Consider the following 20,103-nt stretch of genomic DNA (forward strand, 5'->3'; position numbering starts at 1 on the left):
GAGTACAGTATGTGTGTGATGAACTAGAGCAGTTAAATGCAATCTGCAGGCATCTAATCGTAAGCTCAGTGTTTTTATAGTAGGATAAAGTACAAAAACAATGCTATGTTAGTCAGGTCTGTCCAGTTTTGCAGATAGCAAATAAACACCAAATACATATTTTATTTCTGATCAATTGCATGTTATTTGCATAAAGATTCAAATTAATTATATAATAAGAAGGTCTCATTAACTGTAGCTCCGACTGGGCTTTAACCAGAAAATATGATGTTCTGTACTTTGCCTTTTGATTTCGTTCAAATTAATTCCTGCAAGTAATGTATAATTAAATTCTCCCGTATGACTGCAAATGTACGTAGTCTTCAGCTAACAGCTTTTTTGTATATTTTTGTTTGTTTGTTTGTCATGTGTATGTTTGTTTGTTTGTATCTTTCATTTCTATATTTCCTTTTTTTAATCAACTTTTGGAGATATACTCTCAGCAGTATAGAAACCGAGTAAGTCTTTTCACCTCTTCCTCAGGATTAACTCCCTCACTTTTCCTCTGTTGCACCTCAGTCTTCTTCCTCTCCTTCACCTGTCATCTCCTTGTTTGGTTTCTGTGTCATTTTCCTGTTTGGCATGACTTTCAACTCACAAGCTGTTGTCCTATTTCTAGACAGTCTTTCAGCATCAGTGAGGGATGCCTGTCCCTGGTGTTCTCACAGGGAGAACTGCAGTTATAGCCCTGGATTTCCTCACAGTTAGCCCCTGTGCATGCAGTCCTTCTCCAGTTATTCAGCTCTATAGCTTGCACTGCCATAAAGTGTTAAGCACCAGGCGTTTTGTAGCACTAAAGAATTCATATCATCAGGGTATCAACAGATCTAAACTGGTGTTAGTCACTGTTAACACTGAAGTAACTGAAATAAGCAAACTGTACATTGAAATAGTAAGGGACTGATTTGTTTGTTGCTGCCCCGAGGTAGCATAGTTGATATGAATTAAAGGAAAAATCCACTGAAAATCAGTCTTTATAGCTTCAGATATTCCACTTCTGAAGGTGACACATAGGTGTTTGTAGCTTGCTCTTTTATGGAAGACTAAACTATAGAGAGCTTGGATTAGCTACTGCTACAGTTATGGCTGGGTATTGTCTGAAATCTTTACTTACTAACACCAACACCATTCATGAGTTTGTGGAATGACTGCAAAGCAATGAACTCTGAGAAATATTCATATTTTTCTCCTTTTAACAAAAAAAAAAGTTTTCAAATGCTATGAACTGCAGTGCAAGAATTTTGAGTAGCTAAAAATACTATGAAACTGGCAAAATTTTGATTGCTTTACAGTTTTTTAATGTAAGATTAAGAACCTGATGAGGCACCTGATGCCAGGTTTGGCACATGATGAATTTGATACTGCTACTGGTTTATTTGGCCAAGAACTGGGGTTCACTACTTGAATCTACTTATAATACATTTCAACAGAGACACAGAGTTTCTCTAAAATATGGACAAAGTGAGAACTATATGTTCCAAAGTCAGGTTTTCAGTGGACTGTCCCTTTACATCTTTTTAGCTGATGATTACCTTGTGAGATCTAACTGTGTTTTATTGTTCCTCCACAGTACTCCCCCACTATGAGGGCCACCTATCTGTCCATGACCGAGGAACAGAGTAGACACTATGGGAACAATTTCCAAGCATAGACTTTATCAGTTTGAGGAAGAAAACCGCAGCACACATTCATCAAGACGGGAGTGTGTGGCTGTTCCAAGCATCACACAGAATAGTGTAACATGTCGTTTGTCCAGGACTCGGGACAGTGGGACATATCTGTGCTGTTCTCTGTGTATTGCGCACACACACATTTTTAATCACACTTTTTTGCCCTAAACCCTTTGTGGAGGACCTTGCTAAACATTTCTGACACGTGCTGTGGAATTTAACTTGCTCTTAATCTGTTGTGTTCCTTCACATGTCTACACAATTTTTGGAAAATAAACACTATATATAAACCTTGTTGTCATGCACTGAGGGGTAAAGGTGTGATGTGTACCCGAGTCCTTCAGGTAGAACGTATAGATGACTAATAACTTTGATGAAACAGGGAAAGGAAGCAATTTTGAAGATCCATTTTAATTTCAGTGCAGTAAAGCTCAGCAGCACATTCCTTTTGAAAGAGGTTTTTCCTTCTAGAATCCTCCAGATCTTTGAAACAATGGTGTGTGTTACATTTGACAACGTACATGCAGGTCTCCAAAGAGGAAAATGTGGACGATGTTGATTTGAACATGTCATATTATTTTCTATGTCTCTATCTGTATCCTGTTATTTCTATGCTTGACAGCTGTGAAGCACAAACCCAGCACTGGAGGCACACACTGGGAGGTACTGTTGAAGAATAATTTATTTACATTCATACACACAGATACACCTGCGAGTGAAGCTTTACGTTTTTATGGAGATGAAACTACCTTGAGACCATGGCTTCTGTAAATAAGTTGTACAATAACAGACTGTTGTCTTACTCTGATATTCTTTGGTGTAAACAATGTGGGGTTTTTTTAAATATATTTTTTCTAGTTTTTGTGGTGATGTCACATAGGATCACTATTTTTCATATTTTTAAGAGCCATTAATTTATGTTCTCTGCATATCTAATCCCACTAATACAATAAGGTTGTAATTTCTCCTTGGAAGCTGTGCTGCTCTAACTATGATTAATGAGAATATTCAGGTATTAGTTTCACCAGTTCAAACCATCCAAACGCTACATTTGTACTGCCTAACAAATCCTTTCTGTATGGATTTAATACATGCAGTTTTGTTGATTAATAATTACTTTTAAGTGTTTTGGCATGTTATACTGGCACTGAGAGTGGTGCTTAATTTTGTGTGAGACCCCAAATTGTGGGGTCTAATTATGAGGTGAATAAACCAGTTTTGAGTAAAGGTTGATGTGCCCTTATTTTGTTGCTTGGGTGCATAATCATACAGGGAAATACATTAGGATTTAGGGGTGCACTGAACCGAAACAACTGCGTGGACTTCTTTTAGCCTTACTAATGTATTTTTAAGACATGCTAATCTACTGAACATACATTATATAATCCATACCAACCCACACTGCTGTTTACACACTGTATTGTTCAAAATGACTGTAATTAAAGATCTTTTTGAGAAGATATTTGTTCTAATATCTATCATTCATGTTTCAGATACAAAACAGTCTTTCACAACATTTGCATCATCTTTTTATATATTATTCTCCATTTTGTGATAGTAGTACTGTTGTAGGTAATGCTACCTTTAAGTATGAATCTACAATACATCCTAAATTGAATATAAAACATTTCATCTTAATATAACACTCCTTCATGCAAACAATTTAAATCACCAGTGTCACCATGCCTTTTTCGATGTACTCTTTTTCTGATGTGAATATCAAATCACCCTTTGTTTATAACTGACCAACCAACCATGACTAACATGAGTTTGTTTGAAATTGAAAGTCCAGTCTGGTTGTTCTTTTCTCTTCCAGCAGATGTCAGCATAGTGTTGCACAAGGTGCTGCTCAGTGGAAGCAGCATTAAAAAAAGTTGTTCAGCTTCACTACAACAGAGAATATCAGAATGTTTCAGGTTAGTGTGGAACACTTCAAAAGGAAGAGGTTGTTTTTTTTAATGCATGCACATAAGTAAAGTTAAACTAAAACACAGGTGATTGGGTAAGATTCCATTTGAGAAAAATATTTATATTGCTTATCCTGAAATTGTCATAGCCACTACTCCCTGAGCACAAACACATACTGTAAATCAGTCCAACAAGCTAGTGTGATGATAATGACACAGCCTAAATTACATCTGATCTGAAAACTGAGATATTTCAATTCTGTCACAATTTCTATATCCTAAAGAAGTAAAGTAACTTGCATTCTTACTAATCCTACTGTATCTCTGTATCTTAATGTTGACAGCTAATATGGCTGTACATACGTGTAGCACCAGGATGGTTAGCAGACATTGCGGAGAGCAGGTGCTCAAGTACAAAAAGGCCACCTATCTCAACAAAAGTTATTTATTTATTTAATTATATATATATATATACACACACACACACACACACACATTTCGAGCTATCAGAGCTATGAGGTAAAAGCTATCATGCCTTCAATAATACTGTAATTCATAGCCTAATAATTGTCTGATGCTGTCAGGCTTAATTACCTAAGTTTAGTTGAACCACAATGAAAAGTACTTAAAAGCTAAAATATAAAATTAACAAACTACCCTGCAAAAAGCGCACTTATCAAGTCAGAGTATAAAAGGGCACTAGTGCCTGTGTGGCACTGTTATTTATGATCCTTTCTAGGATCATAAATAAACAAGTGTCAGACTACGTCACTGTGAGGAAAGATGCCCCTGGGTACATCTTGCCCGAGGCCCATTTTATATTTTGTCTCTCTCCCCATGAAGCTTCGTTGGTTTGTGTTTACCTTTGTCAAAACATACAAAGTCTAAAATTCCAACAAAGAAGCTTAAAAAAGAACGGAAACTGTTATTGTTTAGATAGACTTTTAAAAATGGCGGCCGTTGGGACAATACAAAAACAACTTTAGGGAAATATTTGACGGGCGCAGGTGGAGTTATGCTGCGAGTGGGTGGGCATCTTATCCCGGGAGGATTCCTCTACCATCTTACTTTGGACTTTTAGCTTTAAAAAAAAAAGACTAAGGCAAAGAAAAAGACCAGGATGTGTGTTTTCTTAAAAATACTACACTCGGAAGTCGGCTACTGTAATGTTTACAGTTAAGCTAGCTGGATCTCCAGGGACAACGCGCGCGTGCACACACCCACACGGGGCAGCGGAGAGGACCTGGGGAGAGACCGGGAAGTGTCTGTAGCAGGTGCACGGCTGCTGATGGTGTTACCCTTCCTCGGCTCCAAAATAAATTATTCTGGTGTTTTAACCTGCTGGGCGGAAACACACAGGAGGAGCCTCGACGCACTTTGAAGCACAGAGGGAGAAAAAGAGGGACTAGGGACTAGCCGGGACTGGGCTGACGGTGAGGCGGAGGTCGTGAAGTGAAAAAGACACGACGTGAGGCAGTTAGCTCGGCGGACGCTCCTGTTATCACTCGGAGGAGACACAGTCAGACCTTTCCAGCAGCTGCACAGAGTCTACTAGCTGCTGACTGTGTGTGCGGACGGCGGCAGGTGGGTTTGTAGAGGAGGTGGCATGCAGGTACCGACAGGGACTAGGATGCTCCAGCGTCCCGTCTGCTGTTGACGCTTCTTATCCTTCAGACCTAAAAGTGACCATGAAGGACACGGGGGAGTCAAAGGACCATCAACTAACTGTGAGTCCAAACCACAGATGTGCTTTTTAATTCCTAATATAACCCAAGCAGTGCTCCTTTTACCCTAACAAGCTGCTGTTAGTGGTCATTAACAATCAATCTGTTTTATAAACAGTTGGATCTGCTGCTAAATGTACACTTCACTTTATTAGGTACACCTGTGCGACCTAATGTAATTGTTATGCCAAAAAGTCTGCTTTTATTATGCCTGTCCAGTTTTTTGATATTACTGTATGTTTAATATTGAGGTCACAGTTAAAGATGTTTGTACATTATATTGAGAGGTTGTTCTAATTTGTTGCCCTCCATATTTACACCACCAACCACTGACACCTCAGTAAACATTATAAGCATCTTAAAAATACTTTGATGGCATAACAGTTGTATTGAATTGCATTAGATTGTACAGGTGTGCCTAAAAAAGTGGCCACTGAGTGTAATATTGTTTTTTTAAATTAACTAGATATTTCTTTTAATTTTTTTTTTTATTATTTAATTTAAAAATTGTCACCATTTATGGAGCAGATATCCAGACTTGCAAACTGATCTTGATGTTTAAAATGAGTGCAGATCCTGCTTAAGAATTCACACATACAGTAATTGACAAATTACCGACCACACTGCTCATCATCCTGCTCAGAACAAATCTAACAATCTCACATTCACATATTCAGTTACAGCTAAGTAAAGCTCATTTATTTTAGAGGATACAGTGTTCTTGTGTGCTATCAGTGTTATTTCTAACCTGTAATTGCAGTAAGTCACATATATCTGACTGAATTCTCTCTGTGTGCTGCAGGTTGCCCTGAGGATCCGACCCCTCAGCGATGCTGAGCAGGAGGAGGCGGCTACGATCGTGGCACACAGAGTGGACGACCAGGTGAGATAGCCGTCCTTTATTCTACCACTCTGTGTATGTGCATCAGTATCATCGATAACCGGTTCAACCCTGTGCATGTGACTGAGTGATAAGATCATTGTGTGTGCTTGTGTGGCAGAGGGTTGTTGTCTCCACCTCCCTCTGCAGAGATAAGGTGTTTGCAGGGACCTTGGTAACACCAGGAGCTCTTTTTAAAACCCAGCTTGCTTGTAAACCTCAAATGTCACATTTCATTTGTGAATGAACTCTGGATGACTCAGACCTGAAGCAGAGGCAGTGGCCTTTCTAAGAAATGATAGACAGATAGAGATCCTTTCATAGTCAGATGACTAAAAGCTTCACCATAGCGAATGCCTGGGTTTAATTGGGCATCAACAACTGCAGAGTCTTTGGGCATAAACATTTACACTGATGGTTGGTCATTCTCTTAGCTAGGGAGCAATCAATTATTTGTGTTTTTGGAATCATCCACAGTTATGTAGTACTTCACCAATTTATCTTTGCACTACTATAATATCATCAGACTCATGATGGATGGTTTAAAAAAGTATTCAAATCAGTGTAGCAGAGCCAAAGATCTATTTTGATTCCTCTTCATCATCATTAACTGCAATGCAATTCAATCATCAACAGACTGGTTGTTTTGTGCTTCTGGCAGCTAATAGAGTTCTGTAGTAGTGAGTCATCACTCCAAACACGGAGACTAATCTCCTCACTAGTCCGCCTTTACAACCTTGTTTTTTTTAAATTTGCAAACTGTTTTAACTAACTGAGGTAAGAATGCTAAATGATATTACAAGTTGGAAGTCATGGGACACTGGCGTACTTCATTTATAGCCTAAAAATAGCTTTTTACTTCTGGTGATTGTTTTTGGGCTTCAAAAATTATTATTCAAAAGCTTGTGGAAAAATCCCACTGGCTTTTTGTCTCGGGAACCAGGATGATGGTAACTTCTGAGTTTGCCTACAAAAATATATCATCCCTATGGCACTCTCAAGCCATTGTCATCTAATATGTTGACATATGAACATAGAAAAGCCTTGTGCCTGGTTCTCTTCACTCTACTCCCACTTGGCTCTTGTTGTTGTTTCGGGACCAATTCTGGGTGGCTTTCTGATTTATTTGGCAAGTAAACTGCTTTGACTGGAGCCATTATGTTAATTGTATTTTCCATTAGAGTAAACTGTGACAGGAATATTTATGAATCAACAGAATGTAGATTGGCTTTCATGGCAACTGTTGTGCACAACAGCAAAGAATCAGTGTTAAACATATTATCAAAATTAAACAGCTGCTCTTAGATTGTTGTCACACAACAGAGGTGTGGGTTTTTTCCTCAGAGGATTTTGTCCTTAGTGGTTGTTCACCGTGCAAAGTATGCGATGATGTTATCACCACGTGACCTCCCATGTGAAAATAACATACTGTATGAGCTCCATGAGGACCATATTTACCAGTAGTCCTTGCTTTTGAACTGGTCCCCTTTGGATGCTGTTTAGCAGTACCTCTGGTGAGTGTGTGATGATGATGATGAAGGTAGTGCAAATGATAATGAGTGTCATGACTGGGAACCTGCTGAGGTGTCTGTGCGCTTGGGGTGGGCTGACTGAGGGTAGTAGTGGGCATACTGGTTGCAGCTTCTGTGAATTAACCAAGACAAGTAACAGTATAGCAACAGCTGACACAGTGGGTCAGATTTGCCTCAGTCTCGACAAATGCAGGGAAATATTATTTATATGATTAGTAGTGTTTACTTGTGCTGCTGAAGGATTTTACTAGAGAACACACTTAATCCACAGCGCAAACATCTGACTTGTTTGTCTTCTCGGAAGTAATTCAGTTACACCAGGTCTTAAGGGTCGCATCAGCAGCTCTGTCTGCCTTGACATCGTTAAAATAGACTTGGATTATTGAGGCATGCAGATAGAAACGGTTCTGACACAGCCACTACAACAAGGCCTTTTTACTATCTCCAGCTGAACCACACCTCAGCTAAAATAAATTTTCAGTGTCGATTTTATTCCAGAATAGCACAGTTCATTTAGTGTTATGTCTGTGGAGAGAATTAGAAATAAGTTTGATATGCTGTATGGTCTCTGTGGGGTTGCATCATGTTTACTCAGGCACATTTGCGGCAGAGGATTAGTGGAGCTTATAATGAGAGAGGGAGATTGTGGGGATCTTACTGTATGTTTACCTATGTTTGGAGAAGGATTTGAGGAAGGGCTATTCTGACATGAATGGGGAGAGGATGTGGTGAAGTGGGTCACGACAACACTGGGATGAGATTATGGCACATGGTCTGTTTGTTTGCTGAATCTTGTCACATAAAGCTGTCACTGTAGCTCCAGCCATCGCACAAATACATGCAGATGTGAATGTACCAATAACATCTTCCGTCCCTTCCATATGCTATCCCTGCAAATACACACGACTATGAAGTGATTATCTTGTTTGCGAGACAGGGAGGCAGTCGATCAGTGACTATATATGCCTATGGGTAGTGCTCAGACAGATTAGCAGGGTGCTGGTGGCTGACTTGGCCAACTTGGTGGGAGTTCCCAGATCTGGCTGTCCTGGCAGAAGCCATACAACTAAAAGCTGGTTAAGCCTGTGGAGATGAGCTCAGTGGATGAGTTTTAGCTCAGGTTAAGCCTGCTGCCACCTGTTCCTTTTCTCCCTGGCTTACCCTCCCCACTCTAAAAGTGTCAGGAGATCCAGCCACTACCTTTCATGGACCACCTGTTGCCTATTGCACTCAATGGGCTTTCCTTGTCCTTGAGTGAGTAGCGCACAGGTCAGAGTTGTAGTAAGGTGGATGTATGAATGAGGTATTAAATGGCTCACCCCTATTTTCCAATGGATCCAGCTGCATTGCATTCTGCCTGCGTCACGATCGCCAGAGCTGATCGCTGCCAGTCTAGTCAATGGTTGTGTTCCCATTGACGAGTCTGGCTGCGTTCCAGCTCCGATCCTACTTTCTCTCCCTGCTCCACTATAATTTGCTATGCTCCACCAAGCTCTGGCCAGCTCTTCAGATATTTGTTGTTATGAAATTATAGTAAATGAGAATGCAGAAAAATGTATTGATCAATCAGAAATAATTAAAAAATCTCTGATTGGTTAGAGAGGTCAATCCTGCTCAAAACCTTTGAGAACCTAATATCTCTGCACTGCTACTAGTGCTGTTCAACGAGTCTGGGTTAGAGGAGGCTTCGACAGCACCTCTCCACATAAAAACAAGTTTTGCAGCAGATTTCTACAACAAAAATATTTGAAAAACATTACACACTTTAGCTTTAAATCAGTGCAATAATCAAGCATGTTTGAAAATGTGTTAATCCACATGCAGATCTTGTCAGTAGAAGTGAGAGCTTGCATCCTGCAGGGTGTCTTACTTAGCCCTTAAACATTTGAAGCATGTCTTCGACAGGGCTGGCCTGTCAGCAGCACACAGTGGGGAATGCTTTATAGTGAGGCCTCATCTCCATGGAGACGACGAGACAAGGTCAGGGCCATTGTTTGTTTTGGTTTTTTTTATTCCTGTTCCTCAGTAGTATGGTCCTCTATATAGGAGAACAAGCAGAACAGCAGAGGCCACAACAACTAGGGGTTTTATTAGTCACTTTCTTTTTTCACAGGTGAATTGACTGTAATAAATCAATTCTTTTGGTGCAACATTTGCTCGGCTCAATCATTGACAGGTTTGCAACCTGGTGTGGACTGTAAGCACAGGAGCAATAAATATGGATGGGGGCATTTTATTGCCATCTTGTCAGTGAGAATCCTCTATCCCACCATGAATTCATCCATGTGTTTACCTGACCGAGAAAACACCAGTGCCAGGTGCTCCAGTCTGATCCCTGAGAGGGATGTTGTCAGCCAGTAGGTAAACAGAAATGGGCCATTTTGCTTCCCAGTTTCTCTGCAAAAATCAAGTCCTTTAAAATAATAAGCAGCATTGAGCCTGGTCCAAGCACAAGCTTAATTGATTACAGCATGTACATGAATTGGCAAATTTTCTACCTTTGTGGAGCACAAAGCGCCTGACTTCAAGTCCTCGGTGTAGAATTTCCGCCAACCTCTACACAGGCCTGTTAGTGAAAGGAGATTCAAATTGCTTTTACCTTAGAGGCTGCGCAGTAGTTAGCCCGCTCAGCAAAAGCAGCTCTCCCTGGAAAACAAACTGCTGTCAATGGGAAAGGCATTGCACTGCAAACAAAATCTATTTTGGGATGTGGAAGTACATTTTCGACCAATTCCAAGCAGCACTGTACTTAGTGGCAGTAAAAATATTGTTAAATTGTGAAATGTTCAGGTAACCATCCAGACACTGATCAAAACCAGGCTGGAGGACTTATCTTGAACTGTACAGTTTCTTTGTGCAATCACAGCTAACTTGATTTCATTTAGAGAAAGCTTACTGCTGACCTGTGAGTGAAGGAGAAGGAGTGAAATCTGCATAAAAACAACATAGTTCCCTTGCTGTTTTAATGTTTCCCCACCTGCTGTGGATGGAAATGTTCTTTCCAAAACAGTTCATTGCCATAGTTGTCTTGTTAAAAGTCTGGGGAAAACATGAAAATGGGCATGCTTTGTCCATGCACAGTAGAGTGTTTGAATAGCTTCGTGTTTGGACAAGAGAGGGAAAGGAACTACAAATAGCCTTGTCCTTTTTAGCTCCGACGATTTAACCGCCACACACAGAGACAGAGCCAGTAACGGGACCTGAACCTAAAATGGCAACAGTAGCACAGTAGAGAAAAAGAGAAATGAAGAAGAAACAGAGATGGGTTTATTTTGGTTTGCACATAGAAGGTAGTCCTCACAAGGGAAGGTTAATATGTCAACACAAAGAAACTGACCCTGAGAAGTGGATAATATTTGCTTTCCTCGTGCCCTCTGACTCCACATCTCCTTCTGACACTCTCTCTGATTGCCCTGAACTCTGCCCCTCTCTTGAGCCTCTTTTACAACAAGGGTCCCTGTGGGTAGATCTGTGCATGTTTACATGTGTGTGTGTGTGTGCGAAGCATGTGATCCCTCTCGGCTCCCTCCCTGCTCTTCCACTCCTGATCACAACGAGAGGGCAGGGCCTGGCATCTCACCACAAACAGCCACTGGAGGAGAGTCCTGTAGATGCTGGAGTGGCCCTGTTGTCGGACAGCCTATGGTACTCAAGTAAACACACTTAATTCCCCTGACTCAGTTTATAGATTATGCAAGTATGACAATTTTACCCATTTAGGGGAAAAGCAAAATTGTGTTTAGAGCACAGCCTTGGTAATGTGTATGTGCATTTGTGTGTGTGTGTGTGTGTGTGCTGTTCTTAGTAACCAAATCAGGAGCACAATGTTTCCCTGTTTCCTCCGTGGTCATCTAATACCTCTTACACAAACAGGAAGTACAGGCCAGCTTCAGGGCCATCAATGTGCCATCTTTATTGGGCTCCTGGTCAGAAAGACAGGCAGGGATTGGTCCATTGTAACATAATAAATACATCAGTGATTCTCACAAAAAACAAAGCTCACATCAACAACCAAAATCCCCAGAAGATGCCGACAAATGAAAGAGAAAATCACTGAAATAATAAAATGTTAAAGGAAGAGAAATGGCATAATAGAAACATCAACAGGTGAGTAAAAAGGAGGCTGAGGGGAAAACAGGCAACACCTAAGGACAGGAAGCTAGAGGAAGCAGGTCATACAGCACAAACATCTCTCATGTGCCTTGGGTGTCAAAGGATCTAATGGGAGTCAGCCTTTAAGACTGTTTTCTGAGTAATCCCCCAGTCAAAACAGCACAGTGTTGTCTGGTAAGGCTCAGTGACGAGAGTGCCTTTCTAGAAGAATGGAAAACCCGGTTATAGCTGGAGGCGATGGAAATGTTTATGCTCAGTACCTAAGCAGGGAGTAGCATTAGCAAACCCCACCTTATCACCTTATCCACAAGGGTGTCAGATCAGAAACAGCTGAGTCCTTTTTGGAACGCTGATATAAGCCATGCCTTATTTTGTTGTTTAGTGATTGCAATACAGTATGCATTTTATACAGTAGTTTTTGTGAAATCAGGGTACATCAAGAAAAAATTCACTCCAGTGATTCCCTGACTTACCTTGCAATACTAATGACTTTCTAATGCTTTGATGCTGTTTGTTTTCTGGGTTCTTCCAGGAGCTGTCTCTCCACTATCCACACACTAAAGGACTAAAAACTCAAGCAGATTTGATGTACATGTTGACATCTTTAAAGGCTACTTCATTGTGGTACCTTTCCAGTGTGAACACATTACATACTCCAAACTCATTTAGTGTCTGTTTCTCACCTGTCCAACCATTTTTTTGAATAATGAGCAGTCACGACTGTTCTTCTTTTAGAACATGAGATATGTCTTTCATCTTCTAAAAAAGAAAAAAAATGGAGTACTGTGTAGTTTTGAAACCCTCCAGAAGGTTCATTGTGTGCTGTGGCCGCTGAAAACTAGAAAACTAGATGCCGCTCAGAAATACTAATGGCTGCCTTTGTGTTTCACACAGATGACATCTCTTACTCTGCTGTATTTGATGGAGGCAAGATGGGCTAAAATGCCTGAAAATAACATAGTGTTGTGTTCTGCTATTACTGATGTCCATTACATGTGCACATGGTGTGAGGTTACTTGACACTGAACAAAGGCACAGCTTGCTGCTGCCTCCTGAAAGGATCTTCCAAAGTGCATTATTTACCTGACGTTCAGCACACTTTTCTGCTGATAATGTATTAAACCATTGATATAAGCCTGCTTTTTTGTTGAAATACAAAAACATCCTTCATTTTTCAAAATTCATTGTCCCTTTTTGCTGTCAGTAGCCTAGCAATAGTGTTCTCATGAACCACCTGAACATCGACTTTCCCGTGTCAAAACTAGAACCTCACATTTTTCCTTTGAAGGCAGCAATTATCTCGCTCTGCTCCGTTGAAACTGTTGAGCCTTCATACACCAGCACTTCAGGATGTTTATGAGCCGTTATTGTTTTCCCTTCATAACAGCTTGTTATGAGCACAGCTGCATGGCTAGCATGACTTGACCATTCAAAATAGTTTGGTGCTAAATTTACAGTATCTTAAATGATATGTTACATTTTTATCAGAGGAATATGTTACAGTACAACACGTTTCACTTTGTAGCAGGCAGATGGAAATTTTACCACATTTTAAGCATATGAACCAGAGTGAGGAGTCTTCTCCTTAAGTTTCCACTTGACTTGATTTCAATGCAGAGATTTCCTTCTTTGAACTCATTCTTTTTTACACAAAGTACCTCTGTCTTCTTTTGTTTCTCTAGCACTCAAATGCCCAGCCTGAGGCTGGATGTTGAGAGACCACAGCACTATGTAGTATCTGTGTGCTGCTGTCTGGGCAATTGGTGTTTGTCCTTGTTTGTACATGATGGCTGACTTCCAGTCCCTGGCCTGAAGGCTGCCTCTGACCTTTAGCTGACAGCCTGCACCAGTCTCTGCCATCCAGCTACTGAGCTTTCTTGCCAGTCGGTGTATACCCTTTGGATGTGTGCTGTTTTTTGATATCACCAAGTGGATTAGTAATAGCTGTGCTGGTAATCAGCCTTATTACCCCACCAAGGAGGTTGTGCTTTTTGTACTACCTTTGGTTAGCTTGAAGGATATCCCAAAAAAAACCTGTGAGTTATAAAGTATGTTCTAAATACCAATGAAATTTGTAGCCCAAGGAACAAGAAAAAAGTTGCCTGAGTTGTGGTTTGAATCCAAGGATTCTTTTGCACTTACTTGAAATAAGAACATCCAGCAGATGGATGTTACATATCTTTTATTAACTCATGAATAGGGCGACCTAAGGCACCCTCAGCTCTTCACATCTTCACACTAAATTGAAATCTGGAATTGCTATAAAGGATGACAAATTGTTGTGCCTGTGCTATGCAGTAACACATCTATGATACAAGGCCTCTAAACAGAAATGACAAGTCTAAGGAGCAAGGGAGAAAAATGGATAGGTGACAGAAAGAAAGTGATTTCTCTTACTCAAGTTCTGAACTTTCAAGATCACTTGTTGCATAAGGTGCTGAGACTATGCAGAGACCTGTCTGAGTCGGAGTTACAGCAGCACCTGACTGACAGGCATTCATTTGCCACAGCCACAGGCAGACGTTTTATGTAACCTCAAATGAAGAGCACCCTGTATCAGGTGCACTGTGATCCAAAACTCACCTCCGTTCATTGAGAGCTCCTGAAACGGGATATACAGTAGCATTGTTGGAGTGCAGAGAGGGCAGTTCTGAGGCTTTCTATTAGGTAACCAGCTGTAATTGTGCTCGTTGGGTTTTCCAAGGCTTTAGTTGCGTTTCTGACAGAGCAGCTTGAAAGTGGCCCTGTAAAGGTCACCACTTGGATCTGATTGCCTTCTTTTTCTGATCTTGATCTTTTGCTCTTTGTGATATTCTTGACACAGCATAAAGATGTTTTTGTTAAGTGACTCTGTTGTTGATGTCATTGTACACACACAGATAGTCAAGTCAAATTTTTCTTACTTTTGGAAAAATGGCATTCATCCCTCCAGTAGAGTTCCAGAGACTGGTAGAGAATCAGTGCCAAGGTGAACTGAAGCTGTTCTGGTGGGGCATGTTTATGTTGGTTTTTCTTTTAATTTGTCACCCCTCTGTAGAAAGAGAGAAAAGCTGTGTCTCAATTCAGGGGCTGTATCCTTTGAAGGACGTGGTCTGCGAAGGTCATTGTAGTCTATGAAGGCCAAACCATGGACCGAACCGAAATGAGACAGTCTGGTTTATGGAGGATTTCCTGTTTATGTTACCAGCTGTTCCTGCCTTTACCCTTGCATTCCAAAGCACCGCTCCTGTTGCCTAGGAACCTTGACAGATGCTCTACTCTCTGCCAGCACACAAAGGATCTTGGGATAGGGTGGGCCACGAAAGATCCACCAGTTGGAGCCTTTGTTGCCCAGTGTAAGGACGCATTTCTCGGCCACATTTGAAGGAACCCTTGCAATGAGACAGCCTCGTTTTGACACTGTGACAAACTGCCATGGATAGAAAAGATTACATTTTAGCTGTGTTATGTAGGTGAAAAAAAGTTGTTTTGGTCTTGTCTTTAATACGCTGATCAAAAGAGAGCGTAGGAGCAGATGCAACACTGAGATCCTTGACTGCATCTGGGGAAAAGCGAGATGCAGACATGGACATGCACATCAAATATGACAGACTGACAATAAAAAAAAGCCCCTCTCTTAATCTCTTCGGTACATGCATGGTCAACCCTGTGAGCTTGATATAAAAGAAAGTAGTTTCATAAATTTGAAGGCAGAGTGACAAAGACAGGACACAAATGTAAACAATAAAACATGATATCACGGTATACACTCTGTGCATATCCTTTGATTTAGACCCTTCCTTACCCATCTGTTGTTTCTTGTGCTGTCTGCTCTTTTAATTATTCCTCACTCCTCACTTTGGCTTTATTGTTAAACATGTTTTCAGTATTTATTTGCAGTTGCTGTATTTTTAACATCTTGTATTAATTAATTAATTTCATTTAATTATATTTGTTTTACACAATACAAGATTTTTTTGATTTTGGTCAACTCTCACCTAGCAATAAGTTTGGAGTCTATTTGTGATCATTGGGATTAAATACTGCACTGTAGTAAATTTTGCTTCTAATCAAACTGTGTTATTACAGTTTGATTGGCAGCTGGTATACTGTAGGCCATTTATATTATTGAGTTTTCTAATTGCTCTTTTGTATTTTATCAATTATCTGAGCTATCATTTAGCTGTAATGTAACCAGCACTTATAAAAGGACTCTGCATGACTGCTGACCTGTTGCCCATCTTGGCAGCATTTACCACTTGGCACACAATAGTTGAGCAAGTCAGGGACAACCAACCAGTGCAGGCTAACTTGCTTTGAATTATGGAACCATGGTGGGAGCTAGCAGCGCTATAATCAGCTAGATGGCCAGCCAAGTCAATCCTGCTACTTTAACGACCAGCACAGCAGGGCTTGTTGATTAGAAAGCCCATCAGTCAAGGACCCCGCTGGCCAAAGGTGCTCCATCGAATCCCAGTGCTTTTTATGGCATTTAGATAACTCCATCAAGCCAATTGGTTTCATGTCGCTGCATAAGCAAGCTGTTGTTTTGACTTTGGCTGATCCTTGATGCGATATGAATATTTTAGGAGTCCTCTGTTATAGCCACAGTGTGTAAATTCACGGTCTAGTCATTTGTTTTGTCAGCCCCTGGGGTCAGGTTGAATTGAGTCAAGCCCTGCATACAAATGAAAAATGCCCGTAGCATGTGGTATCCATTGTGCCAGGGGACAACATAATTAAAACTGCTAAAACTGACACCCCGTTTGCAGAGGCTGTCGACTGCGAAATTGGCTTCTTTTTCACTTCATGCAGTTCTTGGGTCCTTCAGGTCCACTTGTATAAGTGGTGGTATTAGTGGTGCCCATGAATTAGTCAGCAGGCAGTGTAAAAGGGCTCACTGGGAGAAAGAAGGAGAAAGAACAGGAACCAATTTACATGCAGTCAGAAATCTGACCTTGACATCACTCACCTTATACAGTAATATGGTGACAGCTGCTCTGCTCTCTGTGAGCATGCAGAGAATCCTGGGATAGGGTGGGCTGCGAAGGATCCACCAGTTGGAGCTTTTGTTGCCCTGCAAATGAAGGATGCATTTCTTTTGGTCATATTTGAAGGAGCCTTCAAAATGGGACAGTCTTGTCGAAGCGCTGTGATGCAATCAGTCTTCAAATGCAACCTTCAAAGGCTGCCTCATCTGAATTGGGGACACATAGACCCTATATGACAGAAATAACCACCATCATGGATGTTTGGACTCTACTCACAATGATTCTGTCTTCTATTTGTTGTAGCTTCAACTGTCACATGTCTATAGATTGAAATAATTCATAGCCTAGACAGACTTTCAACACCAGAAGGTGAGACGATTGGTAGTAGGAGGTTAGAGAAGCACATGCACTGGCAAAAAGGCAAATGGTTGATAAATGTGCTCTTATGTCTTCACATTAGAGTCATAGCCAAGGTCCCGGTAATTTATTATCTTATAATTTATTATCTCTTACAGCTTGTCCACTACTTTGTTCATTAACAGTGGCACCCTAGGCACCCAGTTAGACATTTCTATTAATCTTATCAGGTTTTGCATGTTTGCTGTATTGTGCCAGTTGTGTTTAGAGAATGGTTGCTGTGCAGCGGTCAACTGGCTCACAGCCCACTTTTAAGGCTGTTGGATTCATGAATCATGTAGAGCAAATAAGACAAGCTTTTCTGATGCAGTGACAATAAATCACAAGCTTTGTCCTGGGAAAATTACTTGTAGGGTTTAAAGATCGACTATTTGTTGCTTGTAGCATATGCCATAGCAGTTAACACTTAGCAGTAACACAGTCTTGTGTTAAAGAACTAGAACAATGGCTTTAATGAGTGATTATGTTCATTAGTCATTTGGTCTGTAAAATGGCAGCAAATTGTGAAAAATGCCTATTCTTGAATTTCTAAAATCTACAATTTTCACAATACTCTGGATTGTCTTGTCAGTCCAAAATCCATTGATATGCAGTTTAATGTCATAAGAGAATAAGAAAGCCAGAAAACACTTTACATTAGAGAAGATGGAACTAGTGTATATTGGCCATTTTTGACTAAAAAACTTCCTCACAACATCATTTGTCAAAAGAGTTGCTGATTAGTTTTCTGTGGATTGTTTAACTGGCTAATTGTTGCACTCTGGATGATTAATGATCTGTGTTAGCTCCTAAGGTGTTATAACTAATTCCTGGATTTTTAAAGCAATTCCGATCAACATTTTTTAACCATCAGCCTTGTTTTTATTGTAAAAGAGGTTTACAGAGAACACTACCTTCTCTTATCTGAGACACACAGACAGTGCGTGGGAGTTTGCTGCCCCGCGCTCCTGTGGTCAGTCATGCCTCTGCCTTCACAGACCTGCTTGTGGCAGCGGCCATGAAACGTAGCTTACTTAGTTGCCAGTTGCTAGTGTGTATGAGTAGATGTTTCCATGCAACTGTGTGAGAGAGAGGGAGGAAATGAACGAGATTTAATGGTATCTATGAGACCGCCATGTTTCCAAATGCCTCTTAACCTGTTCTGTACACAGGGCATCAACGCTCAACAGCTAGTTCTGACCTGTACTTCACCCCAGAGTCTTTGTTCTCCTATGAATCCTCCTAATTGAATAGAGAGAGCAGTCTGCTGTGAAGGGCACCTGCAGTCTAAACTCTGGGAGGTTTTTACCTGAAGTTTTTTATCAGCAGCAAAACCTTAAGCACGTGCCCACACCTAGTCTTATGTTGCCACACAGTGTCCTATCATCAGAGCCAACACCTTACAGTCTTACTAGAAGCCTTAAGAAAATTAGTGGTATAGAACCTGCTTGAACAGCAGCTGCTGTGTGTGGATGTTCATGGGTGGAGCTGTGGAAAGCACTGTAACTGAAGAAACACAGATGGCAGATGGGGCCGACAGTGCTAATAACACCCTTGGCCCTTAATGATTCTCCCAAGTGTGTGTGCAGAGACAAAACCACATGGATACCCACACTATTTGATACCTACGTGTAATTTTGTAAGAGCATTGTTGCATGTCAGCTTTCCTACAGTATACATGCATATACATAATATCAGGTGCACACTAAGGTGGCTTAATTTGAAAGGGCATCATTTTCACTTCATTATAGCCTTTCATTAACACAAACTGTTCCTTTCTTAAACAAATGTAAAATTTTAAACAGTAGTGCTACAACAATTCCTCAATTAATGACTTAGTTGATCTACAGAAAATGAAGCGGCTAGTTTGATAATCAGTAATTTTACAGGCAGAAGTCCCATCAGTCCTTGGATGTGATGATTTTTTTTCTGTTTTATATCTTTGTAAACAGAACATTTGGGTGTTTTGGATTGTTGATCGGGAAAATCTAGTGCTTTAAATAAGATATTTTGGGCTCTTATAAAATTTTAGCATCATTTTTGTACATTAAGTGATTAATCAAGAAAATAATTGGCAGATTAAGCGATAAAGAAAATAAGCAATAGTTGTAGCCCTAAAAAAAAAATCTGTCCAACTCTCACAGTTTTGATCATCAGTACAATTTTTTTTGTGCTCGTGCAGTTGTCTGCAACAGGATCCTTGGACCCATCAGCTCATTTTTGTCATATTGTGGGAAAGAGATTTTCTAAGTATACTCATATTGTTCGTGAAGGTCATCAGACTGGCAGAGACTAAGTGACTTTAATGCTTCTGAGCTTGGATACTAAGAGAAGTATTCCCTTGTTCACAATTTCTTTCTTGTGAAATGTGATCAGAACTTGTACATCATTGAAGTGTACGGTGGGCAAAGAAAAATTAAAGGAGAAGTAGGAAGTTAAGAGGATGATGAGAAAGGAGGGGGCAGGAAGGATCAGAAAATGCTCTCCTTGAGCCCTCACCTTCTCAATGTGCATACCACAGTAATGAAAATACACTGTGTGCACAATTATTAGACAAGTTGTATTTTTGAGGATTAATTTTGTTATTGCACAACTACAGTGCTCTTGGTCAATCCAAAATGTTAACAAACCCGCAAACCTGAACATTTAAGTAGTAAAAGTGAAGTTTTGGCTTTCTTAAGAGAATATCTACATGTACACCATTATTAGGCAACTATTAGTGTGCAGAATTATCATGCAACTAAATAAAAAACAAAGATTTTCCCATCTCACTTATTATTCTCACTTTAACAGGTCAAAATAAATAAACAAACTCATAATTTACAAATAAACAGTTCTGAAATTCCAAACAGAAAACCTCAGTGACCAATAT

General features: G+C 40.3%; 2 protein-coding genes across 7 annotated transcripts in view; both read left to right on the plus strand.

Moving 5' to 3' along the window:
* Nucleotides 1-3,133, plus strand: part of ttyh2 (tweety family member 2) — a 50,948-nt gene extending 47,815 nt beyond the window's left edge. For 3 of the 5 annotated variants that reach the window (XM_020613863.1, XM_020613865.1, XM_020613864.1), the window contains one exon: nt 1,610-3,133. In XM_020613863.1, coding sequence (XP_020469519.1) covers nt 1,610-1,690 — 81 coding nt within the window. In that variant the 3' untranslated portion in view covers nt 1,691-3,133. Of the gene's footprint in view, nt 1-470 lie in introns of all 5 variants that reach the window. The other 2 variants (XM_020613862.1, XM_020613861.1) reach the window with 2 other exon arrangements.
* Nucleotides 3,134-4,393: 1,260 nt separating this feature from the next.
* kif19 (kinesin family member 19) overlaps nt 4,394-20,103 on the plus strand; it is a 35,203-nt gene continuing 19,493 nt past the window's right edge. Inside the window, exons 1-2 of one of the 2 annotated variants that reach the window (XM_020613868.1) lie at nt 4,394-5,343; nt 6,143-6,223. In XM_020613868.1, coding sequence (XP_020469524.1) covers nt 5,305-5,343; nt 6,143-6,223 — 120 coding nt within the window. In that variant the 5' untranslated portion in view covers nt 4,394-5,304. The remainder of the gene's footprint in view (nt 5,344-6,142; nt 6,224-20,103) is intronic. The other variant, XM_020613869.1, reaches the window with a different exon arrangement.

This window comes from Monopterus albus, unplaced genomic scaffold (assembly GCF_001952655.1).
Source record: "Monopterus albus unplaced genomic scaffold, M_albus_1.0 scaffold139.1, whole genome shotgun sequence".
Lineage (NCBI taxonomy): Eukaryota > Metazoa > Chordata > Actinopteri > Synbranchiformes > Synbranchidae > Monopterus > Monopterus albus.